Source organism: Nipponia nippon, unplaced genomic scaffold (genome assembly GCF_047370975.1).
Source record: "Nipponia nippon isolate SJK-2023a ecotype South Korea unplaced genomic scaffold, ASM4737097v1 scaffold_1, whole genome shotgun sequence".
NCBI classification, from domain to species: Eukaryota; Metazoa; Chordata; class Aves; order Pelecaniformes; family Threskiornithidae; genus Nipponia; species Nipponia nippon.
The window spans coordinates 137,246,721-137,273,705 of record NW_028262290.1 but is presented as its reverse complement, the minus strand read 5'-3'; the positions used below and the strand labels follow the sequence as shown (position 1 = coordinate 137,273,705).

The 26,985-nt window shown below is 36.7% G+C and overlaps 1 protein-coding gene across 1 annotated transcript in view; it reads right to left on the bottom strand.

The window, feature by feature from the left end:
• Nucleotides 1-26,985, bottom strand: part of THSD7A (thrombospondin type 1 domain containing 7A) — a 293,266-nt gene that overhangs the window by 7,239 nt on the left and 259,042 nt on the right. Inside the window, exons 17-28 of the mRNA XM_087774171.1 lie at nt 24,581-24,714; nt 22,539-22,692; nt 21,549-21,690; nt 20,954-21,069; nt 15,540-15,657; nt 12,622-12,767; nt 11,889-12,063; nt 9,606-9,779; nt 8,478-8,573; nt 5,529-5,611; nt 4,980-5,190; nt 1,422-1,509 (exon numbers count right to left, since the gene is read on the bottom strand). Coding sequence (XP_087630297.1) covers nt 1,422-1,509; nt 4,980-5,190; nt 5,529-5,611; nt 8,478-8,573; nt 9,606-9,779; nt 11,889-12,063; nt 12,622-12,767; nt 15,540-15,657; nt 20,954-21,069; nt 21,549-21,690; nt 22,539-22,692; nt 24,581-24,714 — 1,637 coding nt within the window. The remainder of the gene's footprint in view (nt 1-1,421; nt 1,510-4,979; nt 5,191-5,528; nt 5,612-8,477; nt 8,574-9,605; nt 9,780-11,888; nt 12,064-12,621; nt 12,768-15,539; nt 15,658-20,953; nt 21,070-21,548; nt 21,691-22,538; nt 22,693-24,580; nt 24,715-26,985) is intronic.

Below are 26,985 nucleotides of genomic sequence, written 5' to 3'. Positions count from 1 at the left end.
TCACTTGGATCAGTAATTATCTCTTTATCAACCCAAAGCAACATCTAATTCAAAGCTCAGTTGTTCAGAAACAGGCTGTTACGGCGCTGATGTGACTTGATGAAATCCTCGGCAGGTAATTCTGCAAGATCAGTCAGTTTTCAGAAGAACCCAGAGCCTTCAGTGCAATATTAGTTCATGTATCAAAGCTGCAATCAGGTTCTTTTAAATTATACGACTCAAATCTTAACCTCTCTTGACACATCAAGGGTTTCCACAAGTAAGTTCCATCTTTTGACTAGTTTTATCTCATTATACTTGCTGGAATGACTGCAGTTAATTCTAGATGTTATAATCAAACCAGTCATAAATACCAGGGTTGTTAGCCATAACCATTCCCTGTCTAGCCTTGAATTAGATTTTAATCCAGCAGTATTTCCAATCCATTTGATATAGTTTTAAAAAATTACCAAGCCAAAGGAAAATGCATGTTTATGCACGCTTTAGTATGTGTCTTCTTTTAGAGTGTAATATAAGCATTTTTTTACATCAGGCCTGTGCATCCTTAGTCTCATCCAAAACCTTATCTCAGCTATGTCACTTAGGCTGCCCAAATCTAAATCTTTGTTACCAAACCAGTTGTTACAGTGGCTTGCAGTGGCCACAGATTCCAGTTCGAAGACTCTGCAGTGGAGTTGTATGCTGATGGATTTTCTTTTCCTCAAAAAATAAAAGATTTTGTTCCTTACTTAGACAGAAGCGAGATTTTGTGGAAGGTTTACTAAAAACCAAACAAATCCAGAAGCACCCAAATGTCTACTAATGCAGTACAGCCAAGAGCCTGATGTGAATGACCACACTTCCCTCACCTTCAACCTGCACAGTCATTTGGATCAGAAATTCCAAACAGGACCTAGAAAACTTCAGGGAGACCAGTCTCAAAGGTGACTTTTCTTGCAAAAAATCTTTGCTTTCACATGCACTAAGATTTTTCAACAAAATATTATTTCATGTATGAAAAACACATGAGAAAGTTTTCAGACTTTTTTTGGTTGTGTATCTCCATATCCTGCCAAATATCAAATCTGACTTGTCTGATTACCAAATTTCCTTCTTGCTATTTCTCTCTGCATTTTGTGATACAGACACAATGAAGTTATCATGGACACAGTACATTCTTAACAGACATAAACTGAGCAAAAATAAACTATACACTAAGCTACCCCATATTTGTAAGAAGTTGTTCTAACCGCAGGAGATCATGCGTTTATCCATCATCTAGACTACAACCAGAGTCCACTAACTTGAGCTTTGACAAAATGACATGGAAAATTTAACATGGCAGTTCACAGAAGTGCCTGCAGTTTCTACAGCAGCATATGTAAACGCTTGCATTACAGTCTGTGTGGGACTGCTTGTTTGTAAATAATTAAAGAACTCACCAGGCTAGATAGATCATAGAAACAATAAAGATGAGTAAAACAAATGCACCAGCAGCTACACCATAAACCCAGGTCTTCAGCCTCCCATCTAAAAGGAATGAATGTTAGTCAGTAGTGTTTGAGTTAGTCTTGTTGAATTATTAGTTCTGATATAGTATAGAAATACTTTCATAATCCAAAATAAATGTCTTCGCTAGCAATTACAGCTTAATAAGAGTAAATACTATTAAACAACTGAGCAATAGCTTCTTTGTGCGCTTGTGTTTTGCTTTTCAGCTGAAGTCTGGATAATCTGAATTGAGCCGAGATCTGGGGCAGAGACAGCAAGTGAAACCCCCAGAAACCCAGCCCCTGGACCCACTGGTAGCAGACAATCCTTCAGCATGATCACAGGGCAGCAGGTCAGCCTGGGACTGTGTTAGCATCACTTTCCATTTTAGCTCCGGTAATCAATCTGCCTGTTATTTTAATTCTTGTTGCTATTTAATCCCATGTTTTTAAATACCTTTAGCATGTGTTACCTCATCCATACCTTAACTGCACGTACACACCTTTCACTACTGCATAAAGTAATAATTTTTCAATTTCTTCCCCTACCAAATGCAAGCTTTGTTGTTATAAAACAACTTCCCCTCACAGAACAAGCAAAAATACACCGAAAAAGACAACTCATGCTCATAAATAGAACAACTGTCTGTTGTTAATAAGGACTGTACCTATGCATAGCCTGTGCAGTCTATATTTTGGACATGATATCCCTACAGGCTGAGGTATACATCCCACTCTCCTGCTTGCCTTGATCCTAGAGGTACTCACTTACTCCAGGAGAATGAGGGAAGAAAGGGTGTGCCTTTCTCTGTGGGGTTTTCCTCTGAACCTCAAACAAGTATTTCACAGCCTGAGGTCAGTACATGTTGTTTGACTTGCTACTTTTATCTGACTAATTTTGCAAATCTCTAAATGGCTTTTTGAAAACATTCTTTTACAGGAGGTGAGCTAGCCTTGTTGCACCTCCTTGACAATGAAAATTTCATTAAAAAAGCTGAATTATTTCATTTACAGGGGGCAAAATTTTTATTTCACGAAGTCGTGTACATTTTCAATGCAAGCAAACACAGCTAAAATTTTTCTGACCAAATACTTATTGCTTCCTGATACCTCTGTAGAACAAAAAGGCATTATCAATGCAGCTGATGTTTCTACAATGTAATGATAACAATAATTAGTCAGACTGACTTTGCTCAGATTCACAGTAGTGCTCTCTGTTGCTGGGCAGCTAAGTTTAGGCTTTCTGTTCTCTAGCAATGCAAAGTCTTGCAGTCACGTGGACAACTTGTTCCAGACTAATAAATATAAAAACATTTTAGCTTCATTACATTAATCAACCTCATGAAATATTATAACTGATAATAACTGATATAACTGAAATAACTGATCCATTAAAGATGAACTGAACAGTAGATTTGACCTGACATATCCAATGAGATGATAATACGAATGAAAGGAATTCAGACTTCAGTGCTGCTAAATAGGTTAGTTTCTTTACTCCTTGGATTTTTTGCATTGGTAAATATAAGGGGTTTGGGGTTGTTTTGGGTTTGCTTGTTTTAAAATAGTATTACCTCCTTGAAAAAAAGACTGGCATTACCTTGTGTATGGATTATTTATTTTTGTCAAAGCAGGGAACTCTGTTAATGAGGTCATTCCTATTACACAACTACAGACATCGAACTCAGGCTTTCTGAATACCCCTGGACAGACTATTTCTAAGTATACAAGGGAACTGGCATCTCAAACTCATCTGTTTTGGGTAATACATCAGCACAGACACCTAAAGATGATAGTTTTAATACCTTCCTTTCTGGAACTGCAATATAATTAGTTGAAAACAGTGAAAGAACTATTTTAAATCTAGACTTAGAAACTGTGAGGAAAGGAATAATCATGCTAAAGTAAATCAAAACCTTTCCAATAGATACACAATAGATACGCAATCCTGGTATTAAAACAAGCAAGCATAAGTCTCATCTGAAGTGCAAAATGTTCGCTTTCTTCTTCATTTGCTCATACCTTCACTGGATAAAGTATTAGTTCTATCGAATACCATTGTTTTTAGCTGAGCTATGCTTCCTTCCTAACTTGAATCACTGGAAAACTGGTAAGTTTTCCTGAAATCTCTCAACTGTTCCTTGCTCCAAAAACCACGTCTGAGCTCACATGAGCATCCATGCTCCTAAACAGTTGAAGGCGACTGTCTGACATTTGCTTATTGTCGGCACTCTGGCTCCTACAACCAACCCTATGGCATTTTCAGGTAGAGTTAGCTAGAATGAGTAAAAGATAACATATTTGGTAAGATGCTTTTTTTTTTTTTAAAGGAGGACCAGAAAAGCTTAAATTTCTTTTTTTTTTTATTGTGGATTAAAGTATTAACTAATTGGAGTAAAGACCATTTTATTGCAGGTACCAAATATAGTATCACAGTACAAATAACAGTAAATACTAGCAGGACTAATGGGATCTAACATAAGTATTTCTAACCTGAACATGATTTAATCTGTTTATTAGAAGTATTTCTGTAGTTCTCAATTTGCAGCATTTTACAGATTATGCATGTAAAGATATTGCTTCCAATTCTCAGATTAAAAACATTCTTAAAATCTTTAGAAAGAAATGAATGCCCTAAGACAAAAGTGTGTTAGAATATTTAGCTCTATGTGATTTAAAAGACACTTAAGAAGATAACCAATTGCTCTCTTCATATAATTAACATTTTGGACAAGCATCATATCTCTTTATGTGAAAGTATTCTGTTAATTAAAGTTTTACTTATCTCAATGCTTAAGGGTACAAGGAAATATTTACTGAAATCTGATTACATGATGGACTTTATAAAGTATTTTTGATGGGATAACTGTCTTGTCTTATAATGTATTTCTTGCCACTCTTGCATGTAAAGCCTTGCTCAGCTCTAAAGAACATGGTCCATCATAAAAGCAAATATTGCCTATAGAGACTTAGAGCATGTCTATGCCAAATATCAGTAATATGGTCAGCTCTTGTCTAACATGAATTAGTTTAAATATGGATATGTCGGAAAAGCATTAGCATATATATACTGATTATTTTCCTACAACTTACACTACGGATGCAAATTTTAAGGAGCCCTTACCCTTTGCAGCCTTCAGTGCTACCTTTTCACTCCTCTGTCAATAGCATTATTGGTTGAGACAGCCTAACCTAATATCCTGGCTTGCACCTTTGCAGCCAACTCGCTTCTAAAGTCACATTTCAAATAGCTTCTGTGAATTTTAACAGGTAGAAGGGATTAAAAGGAAATCTTCTGCAACACAAGATTTCATTAAATATATTGATGGAGTAGCTGAGAAAGATAGGGCTTTGCTTATGTCTCTTCCTTTGTTTTCAGTCAGGGCAGATGCCTGTCTTCTTAAATGAACACTTAAGGTTTTTTCTTTTCTTCCTTGGCATCACAAAAATGTGAATGCCAGACCCTGCAGCAGTACTTAGCTTTAAGAACTGCTTATTGCATGACTTCACCTGGCCCAAAAGGCTGTAGAAACCAGGTCCTTCCTCGTCCTGACTGGTTACTGGAGGGCTGGGTAGGGTTCACAGCTCGACTGGTTTTCACATCTCCCTTTTTGTCCTCCATGGTGGGCATCACCACCACTGGGATGAGAGCGCACTGTTCGAGTGTGCCATCAGAGGACATAACTTCAGTGTATCCATCTTCACAACTGCACGTTCTAGTCTGTAGGGAACAAGTGTTTTACACTGTGTAGTAGAAAAACACAGTTTTCTGTGAGCCATAAAGCATAACAACATGGATGACTGGAAGAGAAGACTGCTTTGATGAGTGCTAGCCTGCAGAGTACGTCTTCGTATATTTTCATGCAGGTTCGTATCAAATCAACAGAGATTATTCAACATTTAATTGAAAGGTAGAAAATGGTCTGAGGTTGATTTTAACAAATTGATGATTAGCAAAATCTCTGAAAATACTTTTTGTTGGCATAATCTTTGTAATGCAGAGAGATGTGTGGGAAGCCCTCACGGGGGTGTTTTATGCTCCAATGCAGTAGCACATACCTCACTGCAGTAAGCGTGGGGTTGACTGCACGGTGGGTTACATGACCTGTCAGCATCTGGTTGGCGCATCACTAAACAGCCCCCTGTAGGACAGAAAATCATATTTTGACATGGTAATACCTCACCACTGATGAAATTACTGATGTCATTACTTGCTACAGTATGTCATGGATTACAATTTTATTGCTAACTTGAATTTAAGAGTCCTTCTCTTATTCCAAGGTGAAGGATAATTGGTATCAAGTATTTTCTTACAGGTAGAGTAAGGATACAGCACATGTATTTGCATTCATGTGCATTTTAGACAACTAATATTTGGCAAGTGAACCTTTTGTTTTTCCCTTTGTTCCTTTGGTAGATTTCTCAAAAAGCAATTTAAATGTATTGTTGTGCTTGAGGGAACAGATTTTGGTTCCTAGGGCCTTCCTTATGACTTACATATTAAAACTGTGGCCACAAAGAAAATAAAAGCATATTTTTGATTTATATCTGTGCCTGTTAAACTGAAAACAAACTACTCATCCAATTTATGAATGGATACCTGTTTTCTGCTGCTCCTCAGTAGTCACTTTTACACATGCTATAGCTTTGCCTCTTATGAATCCACACATATGTGTCTAGTCTAAGACAGACTTTTCAGAAGGAAAGAAGTATTATCAGTAAAGCATGTACTGAATGCTATGATACTGATGATGATATAGTGGGTTTCAGTCTTTTTCCTTTTTATACAGTCCTAGTTCTCATTTCTACAGCTTTATGTACAGTGCAATTATTGTTATGGACCAGTACACACAATCAGGCTTTCACTATCATTTCAGCCAGAATGACTTTAAAATACATTTAGAATCAGTTTGAATTTACCTGGGTTTCCTTCTAGCTTACAAAAGAGGGATATGCATCAGGTAGTTTAAAATTTATACTGCTACAGGATGACTTATCTTGTATCTCCCAAATTAATAACATTTTTATACTGGTGTGATATGATGATGAAATCCTGATACCTGAGGTTGGTCATGACCATAGCAGATGCAGTTAGATGTGGTTACGCAGATCCAAGTGTTAACGGGATGGCCGATGAAGAACAAAGAAAACCCTGCTGGTTGCCGTAAGTTTTCCCCACCCCCAGAAAGGAAAATTGTACATCCTAGCGTACAAAACACATGCCTGTGGGAATCTATGTAATAAAATATCAGTCATCCAAGGAAGCTGCAGAAGGAAAGAGTTGCCTCATCGCCCATGGGAAACAACACCTTCAAGTAAAAAAGAACTATTCAGCACAATAATATTATGCAAGTAAGTAAGTAAGTAAAGGCCTCAAAATACCAACAGGACTCATAATAAAAATTTGATAATGTCTGAATTAAAATACACTATGTTAGAGCCAAATGTGCAGCAATAAGGCAGCAAAGAAACACAGTAATAAAAGAGATATAAATTGATTCTAGATTAAAATAGGTAATCTCCATTTAAATCAATTGTGTATGTGCATCTATCAGTTTGAGCTCTTAAATACTGTAGTTTATACAAACCACTTTCAAAAAAACATTCAAATGTAAATTACAATCTGGTTCACAACCATATACTTCATGCAGAGAAGTTTTTGCAGAACATTATACTTAAGTTCTTTTTTTGAAAACTATCAGGAATATATAAAAAATATAGTTTTGCATTTCATGGAAACTGTTGATTACATTGTCTGGAATTTTCTACTAGTCTTCATTTCAAATCAGAAAGTTACCACAGCTTTAAAACCACGTACAAACAAACTTTGAAAAAACAGATACAATACAGGTCTGAGGTTAGTCTGCCTAGGAGGTCCCATCATGAAAAATCTGCCAATAATACATATTCATACCCTTGTCTTTCCTGGAATTTATCACATGGCTGTATTCAGTCACATCAGAACAAACTATTATTTTTATGTGACTGACTGTGATTTATGAATATATTCTGATTTTAACATCTCACAGCCATAATCACCAAGACGCTATTTATTTTGAAATCCTGTAGGACTTCTAATAGATAATACCATATATTAATCTCAATAAGATTTCCTACTTACAGCTTTACTTACCATACAAGCATTTTAGCTAGGCAGAAAGCAATCAAGGTGCATAAATAATGCCCTGTTGCATTCGTTGTGAACATGATGCATTTTAATATTCTTCCAGCACAAGGTGACACTTACAAAAGAGACTTTGGGCTATTGGGTATTATTTCAAAACCTTGTAAAACTAATACAGATATTTTATTTCTACTGTTACAACAGACAGTAGTGATGGATTCCATCATCAAGAAGTATTTTATTAGCAGTCCATGAATTACAGCTCCCCTCCTGTGACTGACCTGACAGTGGCTGGCATTGAGGATGTGCTTACAAACTCTGGGATTCTTTTACTATCACCTGGGCTGATATAAAAATTATTTAAACAACAAATGCATAATTCTCAGCTTAAACGAATCCCTAATTCTGATAAATAAATTCATATAAATAGATATATATGAAGATTTTCTTGAATTTGGAGACCTCAGTCATTCTTAATTCATGGTGTTTTGTGCTTTGGTTTGCACAAAAAGTAACTACATCCCGTAGCTGTCCACTGAAGTATCCTGCTATAGGTTTATGTCAGGGCTTGAAATACAAAACCCTAAATTTAGTAGTGTAAAGATGTCTATGGTAAAAAAAAATATACAACATAAAACATTCCAGGTCCAATACAGAAGATAATATTTATATTTACTTTTAGCATTACATGCTGCATAATTCTGGAAAAGAAATGACATCTTTAGTATGCAAAAACATGATTCAAGACAACAGCACGTTGATTCATATATCAGGAACAAGTGTTTTTAGCAGATTCTTTTAAAAAAGAGTATTTCCTTTTGCTGGGAAGAGACATTATCTACCTGTTTTCCAGGCTTTTGTGTGTATATAAAGAGAGTAGTTACCTGTTACGTTTAAACCATCTGACCTTTGGCACCACACAGTTCGAGAAGATCCCTTCCATGGGCTAGCCATCCACTTGTATTCATAGCACTGGCCATCTACACAGAGAACATTCACTTTTCAATTTGCTGACAAAGATTTTAGGCTACCACTGGTGGCAGCCACACTCATCAGTAGATCATACTCATTACATTTAACAGCTTTCATGGCTAAGTACACCCCTTCCTCCTTCACTCAGCAACTTAGAAGGGTGCACTGCACACATGGAAGCCCCAAAGTCTCTTGCACTTACTGGTTACATACAGAATAGACCAGATGTGTCCCAGACATTAACTATAATGGTTGTACACACTGCTCGTGGCGTAAGCCTAAATGTAGTTAATGGGCAAAAGAGATGTTTACAATAACCTCATAATGGTTGTGGCCCATCTGCTGTGCAAAACTCATTTAGGACTCAGGTTCCTTTCCTGATAACGCTGAGCTTCAGTCGATGGTCCAGTGCTTGGTGAAGTGGTCTGGGCTGCATCTGGCTTCACGTCTCAGCTCTGCTGTACACCTCTCATATGGCCTGGGATAAACCATGAAGTCCTTCTGCACCTTAGCTCCCTTATAAATACAAAATTCCTTTTTGCCTGATCTGTCTGGCTTCTGAATGGACAACAAATGTCTGTACAGGAAATTACTTTTCTTAGATATTTTTGTCCAGTACAAGCAGTATGCATGACTGAGACTTTTTAATGTCATTGTCATGTGATTAACACCAATTCCAAGGGCAGAGAGAAATCTAAATTTGGTTATGTATCAAAATGTAAAGATTTCTTTTTATTAATGTTATCAAGCAGATAAGGCAACTATTTTTTCCCAAATCATAAAAAGAAATTTCAGTGTTAAAAAAGGATCATCAGTTCTCCAAAGATTGTGTTTAAAGCGGTAAGATACGATAGCTGGCATTTGAAAGTTTTTCTCTTTACAGTTGATATCTGGAAAACAAAAATTTAAGTGCATTTCTACGTCTATCAAATCTGTATTTGCCTAAATTTGACACCATGAATAGAAAGAAAAAAACCACAATTGTTGTTCTGTACTTTTTTCTTACAGGAAGTGGCCTTATGTGTATTTTTGGTGCTTACCATTGCATGGTCTTGTTTCCAAAGCCTGTTCTGGACAGAGATGTTGATTCTCTAATTCCTGAATGATCACTGCCCGAGATCGAACTTGTATCCCTCCAAAGCCCAGATCCTCACCATTAACACAGGTTAGCTGACAAAGGCTCCATTCTGACCACTCTCTCAAGTAACAGTCCCCTGTCAAATAGCAATTTTGTAAGATTAACTATCATCATAGGTGAAAAGTTTTTCACACTGAATGTGTCTTAGAAAAAATTGTCCAAATCCAGTTTCTTAATTTTCCCTCATTATAGTTCCTTTTATTCCTCTTTTTAAATGTGACTTACACTTAAGAGAAGACAATATTTTGACACTTCTCTGAATATCTGTGCAGTAGAAAATAGTAATAAAAAGATTATACAAAAGCCTATTTGTTCTAAAGCAGGGTAGTTTCCTGCAGCATTCCTGTAAGATCACTCTTGTTTTGAATTTCGGCGTAACACTCCACCCAATGTCTGGATTTTTGTAAATTTTAGGGTATTGTGCACTGTATGCCTTACACTAAATTTACATATCCTGTTCACAATTTTTCTTTGATCTTAGAAAGAGAAAACATTGCCTAGTTTTAAAAAGATTAATTGTTGCTTATCCTCATGCAGAATTTCTCTAAACACACAGCAGAAGCAACTGCTGGAACATTCTTTGCAAGAAAGGGAAATGGGAAGGTGATTAAAAAGTCTGCTCTGGCTATTTCATGTTAGGATAATAGAGATTTGTAGAATTTTATAGCATAAAACTGAAAAATAAAATTATAATAATGACACTAATTAGCATGATTGGCTAAAGAACATTTAAGGAAGATCTGAGGCACAACACAAAGAGACCATTTTGCTAAAACTGCAGTAGAAAATGGGACTAGACTGTGCACAGACTCATAAATAAACCTCTTAGTTCTCATTATTTCAGTGAAAGAGCTATCAAAAATTCATGCTACCTTGCATTATACTGATGACAGATATAATCAGTACTGTGTTGACCAGATGCCTGATTAATGAAGGAATTTTATTTGCCAGCATTAGGAAAGCATGCAAAGAAATGAATAATTGAAGAACTGATGTATACATAATAGGAAAGCAAGTAGTGATTTTTGGAAACATTAGTTGGAGTGTATCATTAGCACATCCCCACAGGGCAGTTATTCTTGCTGGCTAAATGTGAGACTGTTGAAGAACAGGTTCCTGCTCAGCAAAATTTTAAAAGTGAGCAGTAAGCAGCTATATTTTTTTATAAATTTGACTAACAAGAAAACATAACTACAAGCTTTTTATTCTTCCAATTTTAATTTAATAAGTAAAAATACGTGAAAATAATTCATTTGGAATGCTGTGCACAAAGCAGTGATGGAAGCCTCTCAATTTTTTATTTTTTTCTATTTATTGAGGCAACTTTACCTTCAGTCCAATCTGAAATGAACTGGAAAAAAATTCTGAGAAAGAGGGGAGTTGCAAGAGAAGAAAAACAGTACTGGTATGGAATGATAGCTACATTGGAACTGAAGGAGTTAATCACTACTTCTGAAGATACATCACTAATGACTGCTGAAGAACAGCAATATAATTCAAATTCTACAAATGAGTGTTCGAAATGAACTGGAGGGGTTTTACTGGAAATTAAACAGCTGTTATAGGCTCTTAATCCTTCTCAGTATGAGGGTCATGGACCTGATCATTTATAACAGCTCCTTTGGATTCAGTCTACAAGGGCAATGATAGCGCATGGCACATCCAGCGAGTTAAAAAGCTAGAAACACTCACATTTTCTCAGAGATCAAAATATTAGTTTCATTTGGAATAGCCCCTTTAAACAAAAAAATAAGACTCCCTAGCTTAGCTTCCTTAGACACCTGTAAAAGGCATGAGGTTTTTAGCCACTGTTAAAAGTATTAATAAAGCTGTTAGGTGATCTAAGCACTTAAGGCAAATATTTAGCTGTAAACCAACACTCTTTCTTATAGAGTTAAACACAGGTTTTGTTTCAAAAGATTTTGTGAAAAGCTATATTCTTATTAGGTACAATCTGTGACTGAGACATGTCTTTTATAAAATTTAAAACCTGGTATTTTTTCTAATTGATTTTAGTGTCATGAAGCCACTAAAAGAAAGTAACTCTGTTGGTCATTTGATGGATGAATCCTATCAGTAAAGCATGTGAAAAAGATTTAATTGCCTGTGGCTAATGCTAAGCACTGATAACTGTAATGATACCCAACCAATCTTGAAATACATTTATTTGAACAGCTTTTTTTACCTGGACAAGGGACAGTGCAGGTTTCCTCAAGTATCATCTTCTTATTACCATCTATAATAGGCTCTATTTCTCCACAGAATTCCTCATCTACTACTTTGCCAACATCTTCAATGGATCCATCAAAAACCACACAGGAAATGTTCCTCACTCGTGTTCCCTCTCCGCATTGAGCATCCTGGGGAAGGAGAACATACATGGATGCTGGACAGAAGAAAGTGCCAAAAGACTAGATCCGAGCTACATGTCACTCTGTATCCTATTATTTTTTGCTTAACTACTTATTCATTCCAGTAGGGGAAAAAAAAAGTCATAGTTCTTTACCTCTGAAACAAACAAAGAAACAAAGAAACAAATTGTGCTGGCTGCTGCCACTGTTTCTTAAAGTATGGAGCTAATTATGCCTTTGAATTGCAACCATGGCAGTATCTCAAGTGGAGATCTCTTCTAGGATGCCAATCTATTTCCACAGGTATTCTTTTACAATAGAAGAATTTCAATTATTAGCAAAGATGCTGCTCAGGTACCAAAGTTTACATTTATACTTTGAATATCTGTAGGACATTGTTGTATCTGTTGACAAATATGAACTCTAAGAATAAACCTTTAGTTTTTGTATAAGTGAGAAAGCAAATTGTTTACAGTGTTATGAAACAGGTATCTGAGCATATCACAAATATGCCTAGATATACAAGCTCCATAACTTCAAAGTCCTGTATGGCTGTATGGCTTTTACCTCTACTTTGCATGTGGACCATTGACCGTATTGCCATCGATAACAAGGTTTTACTGGACAGGGTTTGAATTGCTCCATCTGAGAAGGACAAGGCCTCCCATCACCCTGAAATGGCTGATTTATGGTCCTTCTTCTGATCATTTTTCCTGCAAATAAGAAACAGCAATATAACTAACAACAAAGTGGTTAGACTGATTTATTCCTCAAGATAGTTGTATTTTGGTGAAAAGCATTGTGTTTGAATAAAGTAATTTTTTCTACATTTGACAAATTGGATTGTAAAGCAGATCTGTTGGCTCTTGTCTGTTATATGGATTTATATTTTCCAAGTCAGACACTTTATATTCTGTCATTTGTTTGTACTGCAAGAAGTGCAGGAGGATGTGTGATTAGGATTTCAGATTGCTCCTTAACAGCAAACAAAAGTAGTAATTTCCTGGTTCAGAAGCCGGGGGAAAAATACTCTTTCTGAACGTGACAATATGTTTGTGGCACTTCAGTGGAGATTCCGTTCCTCATCTGGAGTTTGCTGCTAGAAGAAACCAACGTGTTCTGTTCTTCCCCGAGTTAATACAGAATCATGCGTCCCATGATTGTCTGATTCCAGCAACCAGGAACAGCCTGCAACTTTCCCTCACTGTCTGTCTGGTTAACATGATGTGCAGATTTTGCAGGAGATGAAGGATTCTTCACTCAGGCCCAAAGAAAAAATACAATAGGCTTATCCAACATTAATCTTCTCTTCAACCATGAGTAGCATGCTACCCAATATCATTGAGATACAGGTTCTATTTCAAATATTTATAAAAACAGAAAGAGGAAGACATTTTTATCCTTTTGGCAACTCTTGCTTCTTTCACATTGCAGTGGACATTAGGCCATTATGCTTCATTACAGAGAGGTCATGTAATATAACCAAAAAATTTTTTGTGTACCAGTAGTGGTAAAGGGGCTGTTCTAGAGTTGGCACCTCACAAAGGTTTCCACAAAACGAACACAGCTGCGGTATTTTAATCTATATATAGATAAATATATGAACCAAGTCTGAAATAAGATGTATATATTTAGACTTGTGTACTGAGGCTTATAATAAACTAAGGCATTACATAGATTTACCTACATAACACCTGGTGTTAGCCGGCCAAAACAATTCATCTTTAATTGCACATTTCAATCTGATGCATTTGGAATTGAACACTTTAATGATCATGACACAAATCTTCTGCTGAGAGCAAGCTACACAAGCCACGATGCAGCAGCAGAACTATATCAATCTCCCAAACAGCTGTGTTCACTGCAGCTAGCTAGAAGGATGTTTGCCAAGTGGAGCCTCGTCATTCTTGGATTCACAGCTGCTCCAACTGAGATGTCACAGGAGAAAAAAGATTTTCTTGAAAGGTACTGGAGGAAAAAACCCAAAGAACAGCAACGAGCAGAATTCTTACATACAGAAGTCTTCCTCAACTTTATGGGTATTTGGATGGGTGCACAAAAGCAGTTCAGCTTTGTGGTCACTGGGTTTATTAGATGGTTATTACTTATTGAAAAACAGCAGTTACTTCCAACTTCCTGCCTAATAGGAAAATTACAGCTTCAAGGCTTACAGGTGAGGTTGCCATCATCTGTTAAAAACACTGAAAATTTGAAAGCTGTTTTACATTACTATTTAAAATAAATTTTCTCACTTCTACAAATAAATTCTATATTTGGAAAGCACAGGGATTTCAGATAGTGACCCACCTTCACATTTTGAAAAAGCATAGCAACAGTAATTCTCATTCAGAAAAATATCAGGTCAATTGTTCAAGTCTTGTATATAAGAAGCTTGTAAAGAAAAATCTGGCAACATATTTAAGCCTTCAATAGAGTTGCTAGTTCAATTCTCACTCTATAAGGATTATTTTGAATATAGAAATGTAGATTATTTGAATGCAGAAGTCATGCTTTGAGAGAAGCTCAAAGAACTGAAACATTACATTATTAAATACTGCAGTATCAAATTATTAACTATTATCATTAAAAAATCCATAGGTCTTTCTGTTGGGATCCTAAGATGGCAGAGCTTTCAGATGTTTTTGCCTAGACCTTTTCCTTGTGGTGCACTCCCCAAGGAACACAAAAAGATTCAATATCCTTTTACTCGGAGCCCAGCAGTTGAAATTGGATTCCATACACTGCTAGCCATCCAATATCTGTAGTGACATATTCCAGACATGATTAGAGAAGGAAGAGGCTTCATAGATGGGCTTCTGCCCTTCTCTTTCATTAGTCTGTATACCTTAGTTGCCTGGCACAATGGTGGTTTCAGGTCCTTATTCAGAGACATATCAGTGCAAATAAGTAACAAGAGTTCCTCCATAACTAGAATGTGCCTTTGATATCCATTCTCTGACAAAGATTTGATTTAAAAAACTTAGATAGTGGTTAGCAACATTTTGGAAAAAACAAATTTCTGTGATCACAGTGAAAGTAACTTGTCCCCCCACCCTTGTTCTGTGTTTAAAAAAATGGAATTCTGCAGTGAGTAAATTTGTTGGTTTTAATCATTGTGCTCTTCTACAAGTTTAGTTGTTCTAAACTCACCACTAATGAAACTTAAGAGGAAATCCCTCCATCTTCTTCCTCCCCCCCCGGCTGAAAAATGAATATTCACATCAGTGCTTATTTTTGTCTCAATATATCATTCATCATATCTCACTTTGTTCCCAGAGTCGGAAACTATTCTAGGCCAAATTCTCCTTATCTTCAGTGAGTACAGTCTCACTGAAGCATATTATTTTCATGAATAAAGCTGCTTTAGATCCCCATCACTCTCTCTAGCTAGCTACATTTTCTAGTTCTGTAAAAAGAGATATTATTGGTTTTATTAAAGAAAAAAGCAGCTCAGTCTTTAAAACATGCCAAAGGTACATACTGACCTGTAAGGCCACATGTTTGAGAGCACTCAGACCAAGGGGACCAGTCAGAGAGCTGACAGTTCACAGGACATTCCACCACACAGGACGTATTCATTTGCCATGTCTTCTCCAAACCAAGCTAAAAGAAAATATTCCATGGTCAGCCCATAACACCCAGTCTGTGTCATCGGTGCAGGGTATGCATTTGGACATGGTGAATCTGAGACAACTAAAGCTTTAAGAAGCATGAAGTCATTACTAAATAAAAAGCAAAGCAATCAGGACATTTAAAAATCTCTCTTCAAGACAGTCCTAATGCATATGCTGATTTTTAAATACATGCTTAAATCCTATTTTCATCAATTATTTTCTAAATTAGAGCCTATAAATGGAGGGCTTCAGCCCTACAATATTACTTTATACAATAGGTAAAAGACAAAGTAATTTATGAAGTTATCAATAAAGTATTTTGAAATAGGAATATAAAAATACTGAACTATCAACAGCTATTAACAGCTGAATTCAAGTGATGGTAGGAGCCAGGTTCAAAACTAACAAAAGGAGGAGGATGACTATGCATTGGATAGTCAGTTTATTTGTCAGAAGGTGTCGCAGATGCTAAAAGTTTACGGGAGCTCAACAGAGACCGAACAAGTTAATGGAAGAGAAATCTGAAGGTTTAAACACACAGAAACCACACTGGGCAAATGCAGTCCAAGAGCTGAAATAGGTGGAAGCTGCGAGAGGAGTAGATGGAAACTCACGTCTGTCTGTACTCCTTATTCTTCCTTAGGTATCTGCTTATGCCTCTCTCTTGGTTTTGTCCTAACATGTTGTGTAAGTTTATTTTATATATTATGCTATCCATTCTACTGTATGCAAAAATATTGACATGACATTGACAATGGTACGTTCTAAAAAAAATATAGCTTTGCATGTTCTTCTGAAAAGCTTTGCAAAAAGCACAATCCTCTAACATTCCTAAAGTAAAAGCTGCAAATGCTGGAGGAGTATGAGACAAGGGGACACAGAAAATAGCCAAACTCATGTTTTCCCAAAAATATATTCTGTACTGAGCTCTTCTCTGGGCAGGAGTCAGCCTAACACTAACAAATGATGGAACCCTGACAGGGAAGGAAGACTTTTATTGCCATGCTTGGAGATGGCACAGTGGCTACATGGTCCTTTGGTCTGATCCTGTAAAGCCATTTCTATGTTCTTATAAACTCTCATGCTCCAGATTTTCCCCATCCAAGGAAGAAAAGAGATATTCTTACTAATACACATGAGAATATCTGGTGCAAGATGGAATACAACTGATGGCAAAAATATTAACATGACGATAATAATCCCTGCAGCCTGCACAGCTTCAGAATGAGTTAAAAGGATAGGTTGATTATAGTTTGTACGATATAAAACGTGAAATAAAATCAGTCCTGCTAATATGAACAGATCTTCCCAGCATAAAAGACTGTCCTTTTCATTGGCCCTCACCAAGACTGTCCTCGCCATTGATCATAACTGAGGTCTTTCAGAATCCCAGGAGGCTGTGGATATCTTTAAGTAGAGAAAATCCCCACATAGTTTGTTTTTTTTTTAAAAAAAAAAAGCAAACTAGACATTTCAAAACCTATTAATTTTAACAACTGGAAAGGTTAATGACATAAAACCAGCAGTTAAGACTTTAAAAAGGAAATAAAAACACTATTTCCTATTAAATGCAAGCATAGAGCAATAATTCGGTACAACATTAACGTCCTCCATAAATAAACTACCACAAGTACTGGAAATGTCTCATCCTGATAGACTCACTGAGTCTTAAGTTCACATCTGCAGTACCATTTATTGAGACAAATGAAGTTTTAGACCTCTGTTCTCCTTTATACATCAAAGAATGAGTTCTTGGGTTTTCTCTGCAGTACCATATAACCTTGATTATCCAGCTATCACACAGAGGCAACACCTGAAACCTTTGGATAATCTGGAATTTGGATAATTGGGAAACTGGTGAACCATCTTTGAAGTCTATATTTGGGTCAAATCTTCTGAGCAAAGGCTTTAAAGCCTGCTTAATTGATTCCTGCCAATTACAGAAACACGACTGCTCTCTTTCAAGACTGGCCTTCTCAGCTGGACATTGGCAGCTAGAGAAGGAAAAGCCCAAGAGAGATATTAAAGATGAAGAGGAGAAAGCTGAAGGCCACATTACCCACAGTGATCTGCCATTTGCATATCTTAGATACCGAAGAGCTGCTGAAACAGATTTGGGGGACAACTGGCAGGCTGGAATTTTATATTAATCACATATTCTTTTCTCATCCCTCTCCTTCCTTCAACTGATGAACCACAATTCACCTTGAAGAGCTTAGAAAACATTTGGAAAAGTGTTCAGTAGCTCCCTTACCTGAAAGGGCCTCTGTTCTGGATGAGTTGTGGTTTGTGATTCAAGAATGGCAAGTACTGGAGGAGTTACACTGAAAGCTACCTCTGAGTGCCCTGTACTCCTGGCTGCACATGCCAGGGGCAGCAAGCTGCCAGACCAGCATGCTCTATAAGCCCTGTGATCCACAAAAAGTGTCTGTATTTGTTTATAGGCATGTTTGGCACTGCAGATTAACCTCTGCTGAAGGTTAATCATGTAATCTGACAAGCAGACTATTTGCCAATAAAACAGAAAAGTTTGCTTTCTAATGCAGACAAAACTGCTGGTTTCTAGGCTTTTCTGATCTTTAATTGGAGGTAAATGAATAAAAATAAGTCCATAAATATGAATACAACCAGGACCAGCTTGCTTTAGGTGATTTGATTTTCAAATACTCAAGGAAAACACAAGCCGAGTTCTTGTGATGTGCTAATTTTGTAGAGTTAGAGACCAAGTAATCCAGTATTACTGTGCCTTGAGAGTTTGAAGGGAACTATGTTAACGTAATGAGGACTTAGAAATAAGCTCTAGAAATTGATTTATCCTGGCAGCAATCAGGATGACTGGCTCCCTTCTTTAGCTGATTGACTGAAACAAACACAAGATCATATGGATGCATTAGGAAACCAGAACGCAGGGCTTGGAAGAAATGTTACTAATTAACTATGCTAATGCTCATATCTGGAGATGGTGATAGTCAAAAGACAGCATGAAGGGGTTTTTTATATATGGCTTTTATTAGTTTCTTGAAGCACATGTTATATAGGAACTCAGACATTGCAATCATGTGTCTTCATTTCTTGGGGATCAGGATAGGTTTAGCTATTCTGATCTCTCTTCTTCACATATAATAAGAGTCATAATTCTGTAAATATATCTACACATAAATTAAACAAAACTTTTGTTTTATTCACACATCTAGTATAAGGTTTTATGATAGCCCAGGGGAAATTCCATTAGCTAAGTCATTACAAAATTATTTCATCTTTCTCTTATCATCAACTTTTCTAACCACATGCTCCTTATTTTGAACTTCACTTAATCTTTCTGTGCTACCCTTATAATGCAAAAACACAGCAAAAATACTCATCCTGAAGCACCATTTGTGATTAGATTAGTAAGAAGTGCATGCTATGTATTCACATTTTGATAATTTCTTGAATGCTCTCCTCTCATGACCTGGAAGGTCACAGAGTTGGATTTCACATTTTTAGAGTGAAGGGTCTGGTAAGATCTGAACAGCTTGGCTTTCCTGTTAATCAGGTTAACAGGTTTTACTCCTCACAGTTATTGGATCAGCCTTTGACCTTGTTGTACCACTGCTTACACATCCATAATTCAACAAATAGCCTTAACAGTATGACTGGGGAGTGGATCACAGCTTTCTACAGGAAGATGTATCTCTATATGGTCTAGCAAAGGGCAAATAAGACTGTATCACAGTGGTTGCTGATAAGCCAGGACCCAACTGCAGTGATGTCTGTTGGCCAGTCATTTACAGCAAGTAGCTTTTGAGATATTATCTTGTTGCCCTAATTATTTCTCTGAGTAATAAACTTTCATTTCTTAAATGCAGGAAAGCTCCAGACGTTTTCTGCAATGAGATTTCAGTGTAAAATGTAATAATTTGTTCTAAATGTTGCTTAAAATCTTTGGTTAACAACAGGAATAATTTCTTGGCTTTATGGTAAAAGAAATGCATTTCCCCTTAAAATCTTATAAAGCATATTTTTTTCTATTGAAATATTCATGTGGATGGATATTTTATATCATGTCTTGGTATGAATTAATCAATATTGCAGTCTCTTACAAATAACCCGAGAGCCAAATTTTTATTCTTTTAATGCATTAAAGCATTAACAGAATGCATTAATGCATTCCCCTATTAAGTTCACAGAAACTTGTTGGTAGGTAGCCAGATCCTGACCTTTTTCCTGAGACATAAATGATTAAATTATTAGATTTGATTATAAACCCAAGAGCTATGTGTGAAGGAGGAACTTGGGACAAAAGTAAGGTGCCAGCCTCAGCTGAAACCTCCTGCCTTTGCTAAGAACTTACAGATTCAGGAATCCAGATGATTACATTACAAAACTATAGTCCAAAGTACATGATGAGTTTCTTGACTCCCTCCACTTCTGATGAGACTCTTCTCTATGGGTACGTCCTGAAGAGCAGCTACTAGTCAGGAAAGTCCAACAGAAAAGGTGTTGGTACCAAAGCTGCTGTGGAGGCCACTCCACCTTAGTCCCCCATTGCAAGTGATTTTGTTTCTGATGTGAAGGTGGTGGGGGAATGGCAGCTGAAACAAGTTCAGTTACTTTCCATCAGAAACGCATGTAACACTTGTGTTGTCTTCCCATTTTCTTTCACATTACTATCTCTATACAATTGAAAATATTAAGACCAACACACAAAATGTCAGAAAACCAGTGCTGTCAAATTTGAAGTTAGTTTGAACATTTGCAAAATGGCTATTTCAAAATTTAAGGGCTCCTGTCTGCTGGTTAGTTATATATGATCCTATTTAATATTGCATTCATGCTGCACATTTTTTCACACTAGCTTCTTTTGCATTGCACAGCTGGATACAAGAAGTTTAGCATGCAGCCCAGCTGCAGAATGGCACGTGAGAAATATTTTCCAACACATTGAGTAAATGATTGATACTGGCAGCTGTCCAAGGCTCCATGCAGAAATTGTATCAAATTAGAATGATGATTAGTGTTCTGATTAAGATTTATTACCTTTATTCTACTTTATTAATTATTGTTTCTAAGTAATTTCCTTCAGGTCATAATAATTAGCATATGTTCACGGAGGCACTTAAAAGTAACCGAAGGAAATTGTATAAAAATCACTGCTGATGGCACAGTTTATTCCAGAGATACTTAACAATCCATGAATAGTGTTGTGAAACATCTGGCAAAGATGGGTTACATGCTGTATAGTTTAGTTGGCTCACATTAATTAGCACCATTAGAAGGAAGCTTACTCACAGGTACCCACTCACCTCTTCACAGTACTTCAGGTCAACTGATTTGCCATCACTGCGAACACAATCAAGCATCCGTGTTTTGATACCATTACCACAGACAGCCTTCTCGCTGAGCTGACATGTGCTCCAGTCTGGAAATAAGGAATTCATTAGCATAGCAGACATTTTAGATAAAACTCATAACGATCCACTCCCCACCTAATTCTAATTCTGATGGCCTAACATAATCCTCACAAGCAACTTTTACACATGCAAAGGCTCACGGAGCCCAGCTGCTACACATTTTTGGAAACAGCAGCTTTTGCTGCAAACAGGCAGTGCCATGATGCCTTCCTGAAAAGTTCATATTTGGTTTTGTCAGAATGGATTTTGAGCACATCACAAAACGACAGGAGAAGTACATTTCCTGGAGTTACAGCATGCACACTTCACCCAAGTTGCAAAGCCTCCAGTAATATTTTATCTGCATCAAATAGGCTGAATCACTTCTCAGTACGAGCTCCACAGCTCCCTCTGGATAAGAATAGAAAGCTGAAAAATCTGTCCTGCAAGGTGAGTGGAACTTAAGCCATAGTCCCAGGCTGTCACTAGAGCATAACACCACAAATACCTGTCACGTTGTAGTCATAGTGGTAGCAGTTTTTGTTCAAAGTGCAGACTTCTGTCTCAGTGGCAGCAGGACAAGACTTTCCATCATCTGGTTGTCTCAGGGATTCAGCTGACCTTTCACGGACACTACTTCCATTGCATGGCTTGAAAGGGAGATAGGACACAGCTTTGATATTTTGGCACCCTGATACCTTTTCATGCAACATTATAACAACCTTGCAAGTAATCCCTTCATAAAACACAAATGTAAAATAATGGGCTCATGCTATTGTGTAAGATAAACTATTTCCTTATTATTTCAGAGATAATTTAGTCTGCTCTTTCACCTTGGTATCACCCAAGGTGAAATATCCTCTAACTTGGTAACATCTTGGTACTTTCCTAACTAGTTCATATTTCAGTACTAGTGCTTTGGAACTGTTTCACTCATAAACTGGATATTGAAATGCTCACCTTCCAAATGCTATAATGTAGTGGTGCACCAGAGCCCAAATACTCAGAGGTCCTGAAATACTTTTTTATGTTTGGTTTGGTTTTTTTTGACATTTCTTTTTGAAATTGCTGGCAGGAAGGGGAGAGGAGACCCAAAATTAACTTTCTATGCTCGGTCTTGATCTACAGACTTTGTTCATTACAGGATAGTGATATTTTTAGTACAGTGACTGCACTGCTATGGAGAGGCTCACAGCTAGGCTCAAAGATGGACTCACAAGCCACTGCCAAAGCTATTCCACCACACAGAACCCACCCCACACTGAAGAACGACAACTGGGGACATTATATTTTGTGTTTTGGAACAATTTCACTTAATGGAAAATACTGGCACACTTTATTTGCAACCAACTATCAACGACCCTAAAGATAACAGTAAAGATAGATATTTACACGTGTAATCACTGCTCAATTCATCATCTTTGCACAATATGTCATGTATACATTTTTAAAGTATCCTCCTAAAAGTATAAATGTTACACTTCAGTATACTTCTTACCAAAGAACATCGAGACCATGATCCCCATTCAGACATAACACAGTCCTCAGGACATGGTAACGTGCATTTTCTAGCACCAAGTGGCATCTCTTCAGGATCACACAGATAGTCCTCTACAGTGTCAGAAGGACCATCTACAGTGTTTAGCATACACCTGGAAAAAAAGAACTGCACATAAACTGCATTTGCCGTGGATTTTGTACAGTAACTGTTCCACAGTATTCTGAAGCATTTTAACATTTTCTCATCACATAACAATCATGAAGTAATTGAAGTTACAGAACAAAGTATTGATCTATGAATATCCAAGAAAAGCTTAAGAGCCAAAAATAATCCTCGTTTTTACAGATGACAGCCATATAAAGAAATGCACAGAATTTAGACAGTCCTCATCACTGATTTGCTGAGAGTTTCTGGGCAGGTGATTTACTTGACATTAGCTTACCTCTAAGCCAGAATAATGTGAATCATCTATAGTTGGCATATTTTGTGCATGCTTCAAATGACAATTTTAAATCTAGAAATATTAAAAATTTTAAAATTTTATATTATTAGTATTAATTCCTAATTTACACAGATGCTTTTTAATTACCATTATATTAAATTAGCAGCTGGAGGCGCAGTTAAGAAGAGAAATGAATATGCTTAGTTTTGTAGAGCTGAAGATGACAGTCTTCATTCCACAGTATTTCCAATGCTGTGGCATCTATTGTTAGAGTATCCCTTCCACCTGTCAGCAGAAGACCACCTAGTACATTACTAGGATCATTCAAATCATGAGGTTTGCATCTCTTTTCCAGAATTGCAAGAGAAATCTCATTTCATAGGAAGCCTTTCACACACAGATAAATATTCTTTAGAATATTTATAAGATAAATTTCTTTCATTTCACTACATTAATTTTTTTGCAAATACCTCACATTATCAGACTAAACCAATTTTTGAAATACTCTCTGTTCTAAGGTAAACACAAGAGATACAGCATGAACATATATTAGCTTTGTGGAATTAGTAGTTTAATGGCATTGTGTGATAATAAATGAAGAGTTAGATGGTTTAAGTCCCAAAGGGCTGAAAACACTTTCTTTCTTTATCTTTGATGTTAATGTTAAAGTCTTTTTTTCAACATAAACACTGACTAATTTTGATTTTTCATATTGGAGGGTTTTTAAGATTATTCTTATGGGAATTTGTTTAGGTGCTACTGTGCGAGAACGGTTATGCATAGTCTTTCTAACTTTGGTCAGGCAAAGATTAAGACTTTGACCTTCTTGAAGTAAACAGTTACACTGAGGAAACTGTTCTATTGTGAACAAACCCATGTAAATGTGCCAGTTTCTAAGCACTTGTGGTGGCGAAAAAAGAACATTTAGCAGTTCACTGTATATGCTCTCATTTTGGGCCTTTAAACTGAATTCACATTATACTTTATTATTCAGATTTATAATCTCAAATTGTGTGTCATTTTGCAGTTAGCCAATAAAAAAAACAAAACAAACCCCAACCGACCCAAACTCCGTGTACTGCTTTACTTGCTGTTGTAGCACACCATGTGACACTGATTTTAATTAACTTTTGATTAGAGCTCTAGGTTGATGAGCAAGTGTACAAGATGCCTAGTTCGGGTTCAATAAACAAAAGATTTCTGGATTTTTCTATTTCACTTCATTCATTTTTACTACTTTTTCCTGTAATAACTGTAAGTATTATTCCTAAGTGCATATGTACTTAAAAGAGTTTTTTAAATCATAGTTTCATATAGAAAGAGGGCCATTTCACCTTTCAGAAAAGCACTAAAATCATACATTGCAGTGTTTGTAGTAGTATAAGTACAATATACATTAGTTTATAAACTAGGAAACCAGTAAACAAAGCCATATTGCACTCACTGAAGCTATTCTGATTTACATCAGCCAGGGTTCTGGTCTAGTATACTATGGCTGGCTTAACACTATACATCACACAGAATTACATCAAATTAAATACAGCCATGACTGAAAGTGAAGGTTCGCTAAAGTGAAGGAGGAGCAATACTGTTTTACCTGACTTTCCTCGTTTGAACACCTTCTCCACAGTTCTCTTTTAAGTCCACATTGGTGACCTTGCAGACACTCCAGGGCTCGGTAACCCATACGTACTGGCTGCAGTCGCTGTGGCAGGGGACTACCTCATATACCTGGAATCCACATTGAGTGTCAGTTTTGTCGCACACAAGTAAGATAAACATGCAACAGTGATCACGCAAAAAAAGGTTAATGCTCTTTTCAGTAAGAGTAACAAATGTAAACTTGCTGATTTAGAGGCTGTAGTAATAATACAAATAAAATACTTGATAGAAAACTATAGAAATAACAAAAAGTCAGAAGCTAAGACATCTAATGACAGATTCCCTGGTCTTCTCTGCCACTAAGCCCTTGCTATGCCATTTCCACCAATAACATCAACACAACTAACATAAAATGTGTAACTAGGCTAGCTCACAAGTATACCTTTTAGAAAAATGCTGCTAAAACTCTGCTAAAACTTTACTTCTATGCTTCACATCTCTCCTCAGCTATTCCATCCCACTGTTATTAGTTGTGGGCTTTTTGTATTTCTAAAGAGAGGTGAGCTCAAGCTAAATTTTACAAATGTATACTGGTTCACTTTATTTTTCATTGTGTATACTTAAAATCACTCAATATATTTGTGTACCAGCATTAATATTATGTTTAGATTTGAATGCAGATTTGAAATAGCATCTCATATACTCATTTATATACTCATTTATATAGTGTTCCATATATTTTCTCAAACATACATTACAAAAAAAGGACAGACAATGTAAGCATTGGAGCACAATCAGGAAGCACATGTTAAGGTTATCTCTCTATTTTAGAAATTCTTACCTGAGCCTGAAGAACATATTTTCATGAACCCAAAAGAAAAAACAAAGATTAAAAAAAGAATGATTAGAGTGAAGCATAGGTATTTAAATGGCATTCATTTAGCTTTTATTACAAACAATATTCTATGACTTCTGCCAAGCAAAAGGCATCCAATTTTTCCTCTTGGATCTCTCTTGCTGTCATGAGGCATTTTTGCAAGAAGTTTGCCCTTGGAAGAAAATAAAAGTTTATAAATCACAACTAGTGGGAAGAGACTGTAACTTAGTTAGTCTCTCTCTCAGCCCAGGATTTCCAAAAAGAGAATAGCGAAGCCTTAATTTAGGGAAATGTCTCTATATGTCTCACCCTGGTTGGCATAAGAAGAAATACATAAACGCTGCATACTCAACAGCCTTTCTAGTAACATAAAAATTGCATATCTTGCCAGAAAGCCAAAGCAGAACTCTATATTGTACTGCATGTGTTTGGTGGTGTTCTCCTGATCCTACTGGCATTTTTGTAACTATGACTGCAGGCCATGGCAGTTGGGTGGTGTAAAGACTGCATACCCACCTGCTGGATAAGGGGGCAAATAATGCCTGGAGCTAATGAAGAGAGGGATGTCCTTATTTTCTCTAACAGTCTCAGATTGGCCTCTTCATTTGAAATCCTCTGAAGGCCATTGACATGATTTTATAATAAACCTGACTCTATTATTATTGTAATTATGATGACTTTTAGCCTAGTGAAGCGGGTACTGAGCAAGCTTCACTCAGTGTGTGGTTTGGCAGTCACCCTGGCATGCATGGCCCAGGAGGAAAGACGCTCAATAAGACATATAGCATTCACCACGTTCAGTCCCCCTCTAAAATAAGGTCGTACATGTCAGCCCTGAGAGACGTTGAGCAACTTGCTCTTAAAACTTGACAAACATCTTAAGCACTTTATTTCAATGTTTCACTAGTCTTACCATTAGAAGGTTTTCCCAAGGCTTAACCCAAATCTGCTTGCAGCAGTCTAAGCCTACCGCTTTTTATCCTATCCACAATGGCCATGGAAAATGGATTATTTCCTTCTTCTTTGCAACAGCCTTTTATGTACATGCTAGCAGACTGCCAGCATCTTCCCTCCCACCTTCTCTTCCATGGGCGAGACAACACGTTGCAGTCTTTCCTCAAAGGTCATAATTCCTAGATCTCAGCTTACAGCATAGCCCCTCTGTATATCATCTTCCACATAGCACCAAAGACTCAGTCTTTGGGCACCAAAGACTCAGTCTAACCATTATGCTTTGTATGTATGCAAATAAGCATGCCACAAATATAAGTAATAAATACATAAACAAATTACATTTAATAACTGAAATAAATATTCTGAATACTCAGCAGTTTTCCAGCTGACTAAATGGTGGATCACATTTAGATTAAATAATTCACTCAAAATTAGAATGCAGGTGTATTCTCTGCATGTTTCTGAACTGACAGTGAAAGTACTTAAAATTGAAAGATACAGCCTCTATATTCTTCGACATTCCTATCTTATCTGTAGAGCTCCCTTCTCATGAAAGGATTATATTTCAA